This window comes from Aythya fuligula, chromosome 16 (assembly GCF_009819795.1).
Source record: "Aythya fuligula isolate bAytFul2 chromosome 16, bAytFul2.pri, whole genome shotgun sequence".
NCBI lineage: Eukaryota > Metazoa > Chordata > Aves > Anseriformes > Anatidae > Aythya > Aythya fuligula.
In genome coordinates, this window is record NC_045574.1 from 4076713 (window position 1) to 4092606 (window position 15894).

Consider the following 15894-nt stretch of genomic DNA (forward strand, 5'->3'; position numbering starts at 1 on the left):
ATTGTTTTTTGTCCCTCTTGATTTAAAAAGAAAAAAAAAAAGTTTTGGAAAGAAAGTGATTTGCAAGGTAAGTTATTTCATGAACTTTTATTCAGAATGGTCTCCTAAACTTATGAACTTATGATTGAAGACACCATTTACACATCATTAATATTTTGTGTATATGTACACATACAGTTTTTCTGCTGCACTGTTCACACTCTTCAGAGAAATAAATCTCCCACATGTATTGTCTCATTTTTGTAAAACATGAGATGACTTACTGTAGATTCTATCCACCTGAAGCAAAGCTCAGCTAAAAATAATTTTCTTTTGAATCCAAAATATAAGATGACCTAAACTTGAATCTCTCTTTCTCTTTTTTTTTTTTTTTTTTAAAAAAAATCATTCATTTCCAATGGTCATTTCTTCATCCTTTAGATAGATAGGATAACTATCTTTGGTACACATGAACAAAAGAAACACTTGTTAATAGCTACAGAGCACCTTTTATTTATGCATAACTGTCTTAGATTCATAGACCTATTCTGCGTCCTTTTAGGTCTTTCACAGCGAGGTCCCTTGGGGAGGTATTCATCTTGTCTGTTTCAAGTTTCTAATTTAGGAGCGGCTCAAAGAGCTGAAATGTGATTTGTGAGTTTGGCTCTATTAACTGAAGAGAAGATCTTCCTTAAGGGCTGTTCAGAGCACTTCAGCCACACACTGTACGTAGACAGTGTCTTGGTCCCACTTAAACAATTAACTTGAGATTCTTTTCACCTGTCATTAGGGTCATTCTGGGTCTCATGACTTTTCAAGTTATATTATTGCAATAAGCTTAGACTTTCATAACATTATTATACTGTGGCATTGCAGGGAGGATTAGCAAATGTTCTCCTCACAACCATTAACTCTAGGGACTTTTTTCTTTGCCTTTGTTCTGTGTGATTCTTAACTAGCTTAGTTTCCTGCCTTGAATTGTAAGTGTGAAATTGTCTACAGGAGATTTTGTGTGTTTCATCGAGATGTCCAGCTTAATCAGCTCGTTGTCTGTCTGTGTGAATTGCACTAAGTATAAATTCCTTTGTTGTCTGTCTAAACACAAGATTTAGTGCAACTCCTAGTGAGCTTGCCTTGAGCATGGGTAATTGTCTGGAGCTGGGAGCAACATCAGCACTTAGAGAAAGATACCTCCTGCATTTGCAAAGTTTGTATTTATTAATACAAATATAGCAGAGCTTTTGAAGGATTCACCAGCAAAACCATTTTTGAATGCAAATATGGCATTTGATAAATACAACAATGTGGCTGTATTTTTTGGGTGTGAAAATTTCACCCAAACAATGAGCAGAGTATGAGAATCATTGCTTTACATGAGCAAATGAATATTTAATATACATCCAAATCCCATTTCTCAGAACTGCATGTACATCTGTCTTCACAATTATTATCTGATTCCACGTTTAATTAAGTCACGACTAAAACCTTTTTGACTGAGTTACTGCAGAATCACACCTCGGATTTTTATGTTTTATTGTGATGATTCTTTTTAATTGAATCTAAATCATGCCTAGGTCCATATTTTGCAAAGTGCTTCTAAATATTAATGCTTTATTGCCTAGGAGCTACTGTCTACATAGCTAGTAGGGAGGAAACAAACTTAATGGAATCTGTTTTCTGCTTCATTATAAAACCCTTCAGAAATGAGCCCAGCAGGCCTGGCTGTGACCTCCGTAACCCGACTGCCTTTCCCAAGCAACTGGTTCTTAGATAACACTTCTGCAATTAATTGCATACCGGGGCTGGGATTGCCAGACCAAATCAGATCAATGACCCAGCTCACTGAGTACCTCCTTTGACAGAGCTCAGCACCAGCTGTTCCAGAGGAAGATCAAAATATTCCCTTGGTGGACAGTCATGACATAATCAGCCCACTGGGGCGCTTCCTTTCTGTGCCTGAACTGCAGAACATACTGGGAGAGTATCAAAAGACTGATACCTGTTATTTTATTGCCTTATCTAAAGTAACTTTGAATGTCCATAAAGATATGAACTTTTTTTTTGTCCTGAATACAGCTTCACACTTTGCCTTGCTGTCACTTTGCTGCAGTGGTTTCTGCGGGCTGTATGAAAGAGCATTGCTCTGATTTCCTTTGGTATTTTCTTTCAGTTCCTTGGGTTGCCCCACTTGTTAATTGTAGGATTTCATCTGTCATTTTATCCTCCTTTAATCTTTTATACCTTTGTCACGACCTCATTTTTATCCTGGTTTTTACTGTTAGTTCTTACCTCAATTTATGTGAACCTAAGGAATCTGGGGAGGCTGTTACTTCCCAGGGTGATGATGGCTCTTGTAAAGGAGATGCTCTTCCTGCAAAGACCCCAAACCAAGCAACATCTGTGGTCTGTGTATAGCTCTGTAATAATTTATAGTGATGGCAGTGAACTTAATGAACGTTGAGTTTGAATGAACACTAACTTAAAGATCTAAACATTACATCTTAAGTACAAAAGAAAGGGCACATAGAAGAAGGAATAGCTCTGATACTCTTTCTTTTTTTACTATTGTAAGTGTTCAATTACCCACTTGAAGGAATCGGCAGATAAAATAAAGCACTGACAAACTCCTCTTTATTGTTACTGTCACTTTTTTCTTTCCTTCTTTCAGATGATCATTCAAGGGTGAGATTGCAACTGCTGGATGGGGACCCTCACTCTGACTACATCAACGCCAATTACATCGACGTAAGGCTCATGGACATTCCTGAAGTGACAAACACTCCTGCTGACAAGCCTGCTTACCAATTTGGTGCATCTCATGCAGGGACAGACTGCCGGTCTGATATGAATGACAGCTGAAAGTTATACAGACATCATGTTGTGACAGGGAGAAGGTTCTTGGCCTCCAGTTTATTCTTTCTGACCAGTCTAGACAGATGGAGATTTCCTGTGTCTGACAGATCCACAAACATAAGTGGAATGTGGGCTAAATGCACGATGTATGTGAAAATCAATATCAGCCCCTCGCAATAACATTAACAGATATCTGAGATTTATTGACTGCATACAAAGTCGCAGGACAGAAGGCATAAGTGGATTGACTTTTTTTTTTTTTTTGAGTATTGTAAAATCACATTTAAAAAGCAAACTCTTACTCACACAGGATGGTCAAAGGAACATGCATTTCTTTCATGCATTTCCTAATGCTTAGGAACATGATGCTGTTCGGAAGAGTTTTTTTAATAGAAGAAACTGAAAAATGCACTTCATAAAGTTATGTACCACTGGCATTCAGTGTTATTGTACAGAGGCAAACCCACCCCTTTCTTGTTTTTCCAACACAAAGATGCATTTTTTTTCTGTGTTAGTTTTCAGAGCTGACCGTGGGTTAATTATGGCACTTTTATTTCTTTGAATGAATAGTGAAAACTGCTCCGTTCCTGTTTTCTCTTTGCTATGATGAGATCTTATGATTTTGTGGGGTTTTTATTACTCAACCTGAGTGAGATACCATCACTTAAAATCTCATGGGGCAGCCTCGTTCCTTATCTTCACGTGTTCAACAACCGTTGTTAGTACACCATTAAGTGTATGGCAGTCATTGGTGCCTGGAAGGTATAAAATGCATGCTCTTGTGCTTTGTTTAACTGTGATCTCAGACCATCACAATTTTTTCTTTTTTTCCAGGGGTACCACCGGCCTCGTCATTACATTGCAACTCAAGGCAAGTTCATTCTTGTATGTCTATATATTTGTAAAACCTCTGCTGTTCTAAATTACTGTAGGAGTTATCTCTAGGGTGACATCTGCTCTGGGAACGTCTGAAGTTCCAAGATATTTAAGACACTCAAACACAAAATCTCAGCTGCAGGAGTAAGACTTAGAGGTGGCAGTGCAATCTATAATGTGCCCTTTGTGCATGAAATATGAGATTAGAACTAAAAGGGACTTAACGGAGCTTGGGTTTACCTTCTGGAGTGAAATTGCTTGGGGAGGGCTGTATGAATATGCCTGGGACTGATGAATTTTTGTTGGTGGGAACTATTAGAAAATGTATTAGAACACCATCTTCTGCAAATTAGATGAAATTTCCTCTGCCTTTAGAGGTCTAAAAAAAAAAAAGAAGAAGCTAACCAACACAATTCAATGTTCAGAGCTATCAATGTTAGATGATGAGCCTTCCTACTCCTGGTCTGTGCACTAGGATGCTATTGTCCTGCATCACTGGGCAAACTATTTTGCTATGACCACTTCCTCTACCATTATTTGTTCTCATTTCACTGTATTCCTTCCTTCCCTACAAATGTGTTGCTACCATAAACGACCCTGTTCTTAACTTCCACTTTGTGAATTTCTCGCTGGTTTGTCCCTGTTGAAGGAGTAAAGGAACATACCAGAATAAAATTGGTGTATGGGTTTATAAGGGTATAGGGAATGCAGCAATGCAAAGAGCATGGAGGATGGAATTTGGACAGGATTGGGTGAAGTTTGGGTGAAGGATTTCACCTGCAGCATAGAGGAGGAGAAGGAAACAAAGTCAGAGAGAGCTTCTAGTCTAATAAATCTTTTGCTGTTTGGCTGTTGGAGCCTGAATTTTTTTCCTCTGGGAGGACTTAAAAAAATTGTGGATTTATGCATGTTTTCTCCTTCATAATTAGTAAATATTAAAGTATGAATAGAGGAATTTGTGTTGCATCGCATGAAAAATTTCAATTCAGCCTTAATTCCAGAGAGACTGCATGGTGCATCCACCTCCCATTGCTTATACGTGATTTCCTACAGGAGCTATCTCCAGTGTTTACAATACAGCCATCACCTCTGTTTACAGCCTGCTAGCACCTTAAATACTTGCTGCGAGGAAGGACAAGGTGTCTGATACCTCAAAGAGCTCTAGGTTGTTTAGTGCCTGTAACCCTGAATCATGGAGAGATGCCCTGGAAGGGAGAGTAGGATCCTGTGGGATCCACAGGGCAGTGGCTAGGAAATAGCTGAAATGGGTTGTTGGCATTAAATACTCTCTCTGAAGATGTCCTTTTGTCTTTTCTGTTGCCCCAGGGCCGATGCAAGAGACAGTGAAGGATTTCTGGAGAATGATTTGGCAAGAAAACTCTGCAAGCGTTGTCATGGTCACCAACTTGGTGGAAGTGGGCAGGGTAAGGGTACCATTTTCCCAGCAAATACAACCAAACCAGTGCCGAGTATAGCACCATGTTGCTGCTGCAGGCATGCTCAGACAGTGAAATGCTTTTTCCTTACTGTAGTAAGGGAATGAATTAATCTACTCAGGGTTTTTTTCCTCTAAAGTGCTAGATTTTGTAATACTTAGCTGCTTCCATTCCAAACTAATAAGGATCTTGTTTCTGGTGTAAGTCTTGACTTTAGCAGAGTTAGACAAATTTATGCTAGCTGAGGAGCTGTCTCCTTTTCAGTACAGAGGGAAAAATGTGCTTTTATAATAATTATTCTTTATCTGTATAATTTGAATACTTCCCTACCCACAAAAATCTGGAGGGGAGAGGACGTGTGACTGGTGTTTGAGCTGATCAAAAGAACTCTTTAAATGACGCTTCAAAGCCGAGAGTTTCTAATCATTTCAGAATATCACTATTCCGTGGTGCTGTGAGACCATGCACAGCTGAATCCTGGGGCCACCCAGCACCCTTGGCCTCCTCACCAGCCACAGCTTCACTCTGTTGGACGCAGGTGGGCCAGGAGTCCCGGTGTAAGCACAGAGTGATGGCCAAAGACCAGTATGAGAGCAAACATGAATAACTCAAAGGGTGCAGGCTCGCTGTGGCCAGCTCTAGGGAATAAGAAAAAGGCACACCTGTGGTGTGCTTTCCTTAGTGCATTCTCCCCACTCCTGATAGTGGAGCCACTTTGGTTTAGAGAGATTCTCAGCCAGAAACCATCACTTTAAAATGTTGTCCTTCTGTTTCTCACCTTCGATTCCTGTTGTACTAAAAAAAAAAAACATTTAAGCAATTGATTATTCACAACTGTTAGTAATTCAGCTGCTTTTTATTTGATTTCCTTTAGATCTCATGGTTGAATGCCACCTGGTTCTGTTCATTTATTGTTATTTATTCTATTTTACTTTCTACTGACACTTCAATTTGAAATAAACTCTTTTGTGTAAAAAACAAAAAACCTAAATTAATAATGTTTTATATTTATAAATCCTCTTCTGTTTATGACTAGAAGTGGAATATGAAAGCTGCTCTGCATTAACTAGTCATCTCAGCTTTTAGGTGCTGTTTCACTCTTTCATGCTACAGCATTTAATAGCTTGATAGCTTTTGTTATCCTGTATGTCCCCTCTAAAGCTTCACAGCCCCAGTTTTTATTTTTTATTTGGTTTTGCACATGGCTTCTGAAAGTAGCTAAGCTTGGGATGTGTTCACATGATCAGGAGATTTCTTTCAGGAGCCTAAGCTCAGGCACATCATAAATGTCAAATTTGTGTCCTTATCTGATAAGGGATGCTTTAAACCCAAATAAATTTAATGCATCAGGAAGTATTGCACAGTCCCTATGAACTGGAATTGTTTAGCTGTACAGAGACCGTTTGAAATCACAGTAACAATAGCAAGAACGCTTTTTTTCTTAAAGATGGTGATGCTAGTGACTGCAAGGTGTTCTGTAAACCTGACATATGGTCTGGGCTTCTGTGGAAATTCAAGAAAGGCTATCCTAAAAAAAAAAAAAAAAAAAAAAAAAAAAAAAAAAAAAAGTTAAATGAATGCTTTAATTAGTATTCACTACAGAGTAAACCTGTATTTGGTAAGGGAGTTTTGATCTCATTTATTTACTCAGTTTTGGCATGGTCTGTACATTATGAGAAATTTCACTTTGTGTCATCTTCAGCTTGAAAGTGAAGTAAAATGTGTCAGCTCTGTCTCAAGTTAAATGACTTCCTCTCAACGTTTTCTTTCCCTCCTGCCAGGTGAAGTGTGTTCGGTACTGGCCAGATGACACAGAGGTCTATGGCGATATTAAAGTCACACTAATTGAGACAGAACCACTGGCAGAGTATGTCATACGCACATTTACTGTACAAAAGGTAAGGAAATCTTCAGTCAGCTAAAATTTTGTTATAACACTCAGTTTTTGATCTGACGTGAACTCTGGGAAGCATGTCCAGAGATCTGGAGATAGGAACATTTACAGTGTGGCTAGGTTTCACCTCAGAAACCTAAATTTTTGACAGGTATTCCAATTTTGGATAAATGATTTTACTCAAATATTGTGCTGTAGCCACAAAAGTAGAATCCACAGTGCATGAAGTTTAAATGCATCCAAAAGCCAGCAGGTAGTTGACTATATGCCAGGAATAATAACTATCCCATTTCACAGTGGAAAATTATAGATGAAGAAAAGATACCAGTTAAATTGATGCCAGAGATGATCCCTTTCCAAGAGAAATAAAATACGATACAGGCTCAGCTACGAAAAATTGTCCCTAAATCAGCAGGATTCAGAAGATTTGTTATATATAATTAGAAATCAGATGTCTAAATATCAGAGTATTCCAGGTCTGTCCAAATCACTCTCCAAACACTCAGTAAGTGGTTTTAAAGCTTTTCAAAAATTCCTACTAAGACAAGTTAAGCTTAACCACAGTGGGAATGTTCCAGTTTACTAACATACCAGATCCACTTTCCACTGAATCACTAAAAAACCTGGCAAAAAATGCTAATGCCAAAATCTGACAGGATAGTGGACTCCACATATGTTTCCTGTGCAATAAAATGTCACAACTAACTGACACTTCTGTGTTACTCTTGGCAGGACGTATACAAGTGGTGTCGGTTTTCCTGCACCAGTAACTTGGTTTTACCAGGAAAGCCAAGTGATGGGTTTGAGTATCAGTTTCTGCCCTATTTGGCAGGAGGTAGCAGAAAATCTAGGGTGTGTGTATTATTTAGGTGTTCATTCCCCAGTCTGTTGCTTCAGTGCCTCGAGAAAGATTTGAGAGTGATGGTTTGGAGATATCACCAAAGCAGACTGGATAAGTGCAGGTCTGGTATGCCGGGACTGACATCATTCTGTAATGGTCCTAATCAGCTGGTTCTGAACCCTAAAACCACAGGTTTGACAGAGGTGCTGGCATTCACCTTCATAGTCCTCGGTTGTACGTTACCTGGTTCATTTGTAGTTGGAGCGCATCTCGATCCTTCACCTCGAAATCTCTTGGAGTGAAAAGTGGTATAGGACATGTTCCTGCGTGTAATTAGAGCTAGCTGCTTGTTCATCCCTCTGCATGAGGGAAGGGAGCACTGATGAGAATATGCTGATTGCAGTCTGATGGAAGAAAAATAGAGGCTGTGTTGTCTCCTCAGAAAGGCTACCATGAGATCCGAGAGATTCGGCAGTTCCACTTCACCAGCTGGCCAGACCACGGGGTTCCTTGCTATGCCACGGGCCTCTTAGGCTTTGTTCGGCAAGTGAAGTTTCTCAACCCCCCAGAAGCAGGACCTATTGTTGTGCACTGCAGGTATGCAAACTGTGTCTGAGCCTTTCCTCCATCAGCTTTTTCAGCTTTTTTCCTTCTTCTCATTTGGCAATAACTATGTTTTGTTTGTTTAAGAGTATAATTTGTGGGCCTCCCAGGGAAACAAAGTAGAATCCGGTTTTCTTTTCTAAAGCGGCAGCTTTGGAGCTTAGCTGGCGTGAACTGGAGATGATATAAGTAGGTCAGAGAGGGCTATTCGAACATAGAGGACTCTCTGGTGGCCCATACTCTCTTAGATGCTCATAGTAGAGCTGGGAAAATGGTAAATATCTGGGACAGCCAGTCTAGTCATTATCTACAACAAACCTCACGTGGCAGTACGGATGATGCCTACCAAAAAAAAGAAAAGAGGTCTGTGGACAGGGAATTTTAAAGCAACTTTGCTTTTCTGTACACACATTCACTGCAGTTCAGCTTTGTACTAGGGTACAGTAGGTTTTATCTCAAACATTTTTTTGTCTTCCTGGCTCTGGATACCTGCCATGTGCATCTTAGCCTTCTCAAAGCCCAGGATCTGGAATGGGGATTTCAGACTGAAAACTGGCCCCATGTCTTCCAGCTAGTAAATAAGAGGTGAATGCCTGAGGAAAACTGACTGCTTGGTTTACAGCCATGAAAATTCAGATTATTGATTTGCATGCTGGCTACTTCCCCGGTTGCTGCTGCTACTGGTGTGTGCTCTTTTAGCACCATATTCTTCCAACTGAGCTTAAGACTCTACTGTGCAAGGCACTACATGAATATGTAGGAGAGTGTGCCGACATGCAGAACTAGCAGTCAGAGATGCAATCAGACATGCTAATGGTGGAGGGAGAGCAGAGACTCCCAGGGCTGCCAGCAGAGCCAGGAAGAGAAACCAGCTCTCCTGACTTGTCCTAACTCTCCTAATACTTATCACCAGCAACTTGCAGCAAAGGAAAAATTGGGGGGGAGGTGTTATGCTAGATTGGATCAATAGTTCATATAATTTATGTGGATGATGCATTGTGGATCAGAAGATGGTAACAGAACTCAGAAAGAATTTTCTGCGTTAGTGAGCCTTGGATGTAGGTAGGTGTCCTTTCTATGGCTTTCCAGATAAAATGGTTGCTCCTGTAACACACCATAGTTATGCAAACCCTTGTTATAATGTGACTTCAAATTAAGAGTGCCTGGCTACAGAAAACAAGTTTGGCTTTGGAGCAGCTACTTGTGCAGTGCTTTGCTCAGAGCTCAGTGCACCTGTTCTGGAAAGGAGCCATGGACGGAGCACAACGGTAGAGAGCAGAGTTGGCTGCCCCCAGATCTCACCCTGAGCACTCCACAGGCACCTACCTCCTAGTGCCACCCTCTGAGATCAGGAGGAGAGAAAGAGAATATGCCTCACAATCACTTTAAAAAGGAAAACCAGCTAAATCTTTCAACAGTTTGGGGTGGTTTTTGTTTTTCTTTTTGTTTATTGATTGTTCTTTTTTTATTATTATTATTATTTTATTTTTTTTAATGAGCAAGTGCTGAATCAGATTTATAATAAAATATGGCTAAACCAGAGGAGCTGGCAGAAGGGAATTCTTTCAGAGCTCTCAGGGCTTGAATTTGCTGCCCTGGTGCTGTGGCATGGGTCTGGCCTTGGAAGGAGTCTGAACCTGATTCATCGTCACCAAGAAAGCAAGGAGAAATTTTTCATCCTTCACATTTTAATGAATAAATGCCATTTCCTCTCCGTTATTTATCTGCTTTTGAATTTTAATGACTTGCTTTAAGTGGTAATTACCAAATTCTCCCTACCGATGCCTGGCTGGATATTATCACTATTCGATATTTATGAAGTGCCAGGGTCCTCTAAATATAGAAATGTTATAACTATTTGTTAAAATTCTGAAAAGCTGAGAGATAAAGAGAGAGGAAATGCCACTTATTCATTAAAATTCTGCAAATGAAAAATATCTTCTCTCTATTCAGCAGTTGATTAATCTGATCCATTAATTTATGGTCATTCATATCTCCTTGCTTTTGGCTCTGCTGGAGTTTTCATGCAACTGAAGTTTCCTGGATTAGAGCTGAGTTTTCCTTCTTTCTTTGGCATAATGTGAAGAGATATTCTCCTCTTTCTATCCTTCACACCTAAACAGCTTTGGATGATTTCCCGGGAGGGAAGGAGGACACAATGACAACACACTTTGCAGGAGACGGCCTGATTCTCACGTGCAGCTAGGGGTTCTAAACTGAAGGTTTTGAGTAGCCTCAGGCTCCCCTCTCTGTAATTTTACAATGCACAACTTGAAATCAGCCTGCCTGGGACCCAACTTCCTCCTGATTAAAAAGGGAGAAGAAGTGTTTGAGTCAAAGGACTGTTTCATCATGCCCGCTTGAATAAATGGGCATGCCTTTTCCAAGTCCCATGGGAAGAAAACCCTTGGAGAAGCCCCCCCACCTCCTCTGCCCTCCCAGGCTGTATCTTTTTGCAACCTGAAGGCTGCTCTCCCACAGTTTGATGAGATGTGCCGGTGAACTGACCCATAAAACCAAAACAAATATGTTTCTGAATAATGTTTCTGTTGATTTTCAAGAAAACAAAGCCCTCTTTCCTTCTTCCTGGGTCTGTTTCTCTTTCAAGAAATATTCTTTCACCTCATTCCCTTAAATCCTAAGCCAATTTAAGTGGACACGAGAGGGGAGCAGCTTCCAGAAGACAGCTGTGTTTGTAATAGCTATTTTCTCCTCCATAAAACTCTGCCTCTCCACAGTCCCCTGATCACGCAGGCCCTCACTGTCTTCTCTTTTTTAGTGCCGGGGCTGGGAGAACAGGGTGCTTTATTGCCATCGACATCATGCTTGACATGGCAGAGAACGAAGGCGTGGTAGATATATTTAACTGCGTGCGAGAGCTGCGCTCCCAAAGGGTCAATTTGGTGCAGACAGAGGTAGGTGCCAGCAGGTCTCCTCTTACCATGTGCTGCTTTCGTGTTGGCTCCTCTGCTCAACAGGAGCCCAGCATTTCATTAAGTCAACACTTGCCTCCTCTGTGATGAGATTATACACAACTTCCTTCTCTAAACATGGCCAGATGTACGCTGAATCACATTCACCCGCAGCTACTCAGGGTCTCAAGACAGGAGGGCAAACCTTGAAGTTTAATTCTTAGTATTGCTGATTACTTTTATACTCATAGTAAAAAAGACAGTTCCTGAATCCTCTCAGGGCTCATTCATGGGTGTACTGCAGACTCACATAGTACCCATTCTGTATAAATTGCAAGCTAAAAAACAAAAGAAGCATCTTTGATTTAAGCTTAGGGTGCCAATGAAGCAAGCTGCTCCATCTCGTACCATTTAGCAGCTACACAAACTCCCATGGGACTGCTGTTCCGCTACACAAGTTTTACTTGTGTGTTTCCCCTCCTGAGGGACAGAGCAATCGTCTGGAACAGAGAAGGACTTTAGCTTTGCTGAACTTCCCATATCCCATATTTTGTTCAGGGAAATAACTTTTCCCAGAAAACCAGATTCTTCAAGATGTTTTGAAAAGACACGTGGAGCAGACTTGTTAGTCCTCTAATTTTTGCTGTTGGTATCATGGGTCTGAAGCACAATCCATTCCTAGCAATGAAGAGACCATTGCCTCGTGATTGCCAACAGACAAGCTTTACACCCTGATTTCCTCCTTGGCCCAATCTCATTTTGTCCCAGCATTTCTGAGACTGGTGACTTCCCATTTGACTTGTAAATTTGAAATGAATACATGAGACCTCACATTCAATGATGGATGAAATATGCTCACAAAGCTGTCACATAGCACACTGTGTAATTTGTCTCCACAAGAAACAGTGCCAAATATGCATAGCAGGCATGACTTAAGGAAAAAAAAAAAAAAAAAAAAGGTGTGATATTTCATGATCTATATTGAAAATACAACTTTAATATTTTATCCCCTCCCCTGTACAGGAGCAGTATGTATTTGTCCACGATGCCATTTTGGAGGCATGTCTCTGCGGCAACACGGCCATTCCAGTTTGTGAGTTCAGATCCATATATTACAACATCAGCAGACTAGATCCACAGACTAATTCCAGCCAGATAAAAGATGAGTTTCAGGTAATTTCATGTATCTATCTCAGTCATTGCAATTGGTGTACTGAAGGTATTTAACAATTTCTGTGTATCATTTTATGATTTCCATCATAGCAGAGAATGGGGACACTGAACTGAGGTCTGATCTCAGGTGATTTTTGTTGTGTTACTACTGGATCAGGCAGAGGTTTGGTTTTAAGCTTGGGGTTTTTCAGTCTCTGGCAAGGAACATTTCCCATCACTTCAACAGAGCAAGGATACCAATTTTCACAGATAACATTGTACTTCTCATTTAAGCAAATATTCAGTTGTTCATTTCCTTCTGTAATTTCTGCAGAAACATTTATGCCTCATGGTGCCTTATGCACTATTCTTGTGGCTTGTACATTGCTTCAGAGTCTTGACAATCAACTTGTTGATGTAATTCCATACAAAGAGAGAGTGAAGAATGAGCTCACTGAGCATTACTTTCTCTAGTACTAATTCTTGACGAACTGAAGCCCTCAGTTCACTCTGTATGTTTTTACAAGTACCTGTGGCCAGAACTGGAATGACATATAATAAAGCAAGTGCTGGAGTAGCACTGTTTACCTGGGGCAAGCGATGAAATGGGGACTGCTCCACCTTGTGCTAACACCACTGCTTATCCCACCCTGATAAAATGAGGCTTGGGACACACAAGCCACCAGCTCTGTGGAGTTGTTCCTCTTGCACAGCAAAGAACTCACCCTCTAGAATGGTGAGCTGAACATTCTACCCTTATTCCCAGTATATCTTTAAGTCCCTTCAGGATTTTCAACTAACACCAGCATGTGGAAAAACATAATATTGTGGGCAATTTGGAGGCAGGTGATTTGGACTGAAAGGAGAGAGAGAGAGACCTCTGCTATTTATTAAGAGTCTTTTCTAAATCAACAGTGCAAAGATGGAGATTCCTTTAACTATGGGAGAAGTCCCTCCATTTCCCAGCAAAATGCCTTTTTCAGGAGAACGACTTTCAGGAGCCCCAGTCTGAGTCAGGTGCCTCTTTTGCTCCCTCTCTATGCAACAAGAGAATGAGTTTTATCTGAAACCTTGCAGAGAATCATCAGGGTTGATACAGTGAGATAAAGTATGTGGATCTCAACTGATGACAGTTCAATTAAAAAAAAATCTGGTTTTATCAAGTGATATCAGATCTGTAAAAGTGTTTCTGTTTTTGGATGCTTGGCATGAAGGAACCAAATCCTAACTTCATCAAATGCTGTTATGCTATTAAAAAATGTCACTGTTCAGTGTGCTTATTTTGTCATGATGTGAAGTGAGATTTGTTGCCCGTGTGCTTGTTCTTTTGAGCTGCCAGGGGCTGGCAGCTCCTCTGGGAAGGAAATGCTTCTCTGTACCTTGCATAAGAAGTTTGTTTGCTGTCTAGTTGTACAATGTTATTTCTACAGGATTTTAGCTTGGAGCATTCTCCATCCCTAATTGTCTGAATTTAATGCAGAAGATGGTATCTTTTTCCACAGTCTTTATGAACCACTTGATCTAACTACATGTGTTGGTGCAATTTGTATTACTTAGGTCTCACTGTCCCCCAGGTAAGACTGGATGGATTTCTTATGCACTACACATTGCCTAAACATACAAGAGCTCATTCAGGAGAGATTTCATCATCTGAGTAAGCACAAATACAAGGGAGTGAGGGGAAGGACATAAAAAAGAAAGGAGTAAATCACTAACAAGTCACCTGCCTAATTATCTGCACTGTCAGAGATTTCAGATTTCATGTTGCTTCCCCTGCCAGACTGGATGCTTCCCATCTCTAAACAAGGGGACTTTATGTAGAATAAAGTTTTTGCATAAATGCAAAAATTATGCATCTACTTTATGCATAATTTAGAGCAACTATATTATTCAAATTTTACTTACCACGTGTGTGTCCTATATGTTTGTCCTTTCTCTCTTCATAACCTCCCTGTAGAAGTCAACCTCTGTAAAAATTGTTGGCCCCTATATATTTTGTGTTCATCTGGTGGCTGCAAAGGAATTCACTGTATGACTGCGTGGGCTTTGCTCAGGAGAGGAAAACATGACAAGTAAAAGAGGAATGCCATCAGATAGCTACTGATCTACCACAGCTTAAGTGACAGTGTTAAGATGCGTTCGCTTGGATTTGCTGTTTTTGACACCTGCTGAGTAACCTGCGGCTGGTTTGTCAGGAGGCATCCGCAGTGGATAACACAAAAGAAAATTAGATTTAAAGAAACACGTTCTGTCAAGCTGTAAGAAAGACAGATAAGGGTAAAAGACCAGCAGCAGGACCCCAGAGATAAGGTATGGCTAGGTAAGGGAAGCATACCGTGTGTTCCTCCACAAGGAAAGGAGCAATCTAAATAATAGAGGCAACAGCTCAACTTTCCTGTTTAATAACAAACAAGCAAACTAAAGCACCCCTCTCCACACACACACACACGCCTCCTTTCTCATTTTTTTGTGTGTATTGTTCAGAGAAATCAATAGTTTGACCAAGGAATCACCAGAGGACGTGAACCCACTCGGATGGGCTGGGCGAGCACAAGGTGCTCGTGCACAGGTTGCACTCGGAGGGACAGGACGTGTGTGTCCACCCCAGGGATGGCAGAAACGTGAGGAGGTTTCACTCCGTGACCAGGTCAAAGCTGCAGCTTGTAATGGTGATGGCTATTTCCAACCTCTAGAAAGAGCAGAAGCGTTAACTAACTGCTGTGGGGTTTTACAGCTGGAAATTGTTAGAAGGTAGGTTAGTGCCCTGCATTTCTGCTGGAGCTTGCGGTGTTTGGAAGAGAACCTCAGGAGGATGTGCAAACTGCAATGTATTATAACAGCAGCAAGCTCCCCCATGCTTGTTCTTTTTCATTCTCTGGGATCACAAAGATCTGCTCTTCTAAGTACCTTTAGAGTAAACATATTGTGCAGATGGCATCCTTTTTGGATGTGAATTCAAAGACACTCAGCCTGCTTCTGTCTTTCCTTCTCTTTTTCCCTCCCCACTTTCACAGACTCTCAATATTGTGACACCGCGTGTTCGGCCAGAAGATTGCAGCATCGGGCTCCTGCCAAGGAACCACGACAAGAATCGCTGCATGGATGTGTTGCCCTTGGACCGGTGCCTGCCTTTCCTCATCTCGGTGGATGGCGAGTCAAGTAACTACATCAATGCTGCACTCATGGATGTAAGCAGCTCTTCGTGGGCCCCACTAATCCTAGTCCGCACCAGGTTTATTCATTCTTGGGTTTCTCTTCTGGGAGAAATGGATCCAAAGCAAAAGGACTTGTATTTTCCCTGCGGGTTTTGAGTCTGAGCTCTCCAGGCTGGGCAAAGCCACACAGTTT

The 15894-nt window shown here is 40.9% G+C and overlaps 1 protein-coding gene across 9 annotated transcripts in view; it reads left to right on the top strand.

The window, feature by feature from the left end:
* The window catches only part of PTPRT (protein tyrosine phosphatase receptor type T), a 446868-nt gene that overhangs the window by 418666 nt on the left and 12308 nt on the right, over nt 1-15894 (top strand). For all 9 annotated transcript variants that reach the window (XM_032198172.1, XM_032198173.1, XM_032198174.1 and 6 more), the window contains 8 exons: nt 2648-2724; nt 3667-3703; nt 5035-5132; nt 6926-7042; nt 8322-8476; nt 11262-11397; nt 12418-12567; nt 15561-15734. In XM_032198172.1, the coding sequence (XP_032054063.1) occupies nt 2648-2724; nt 3667-3703; nt 5035-5132; nt 6926-7042; nt 8322-8476; nt 11262-11397; nt 12418-12567; nt 15561-15734 (944 nt within the window). The remainder of the gene's footprint in view (nt 1-2647; nt 2725-3666; nt 3704-5034; nt 5133-6925; nt 7043-8321; nt 8477-11261; nt 11398-12417; nt 12568-15560; nt 15735-15894) is intronic.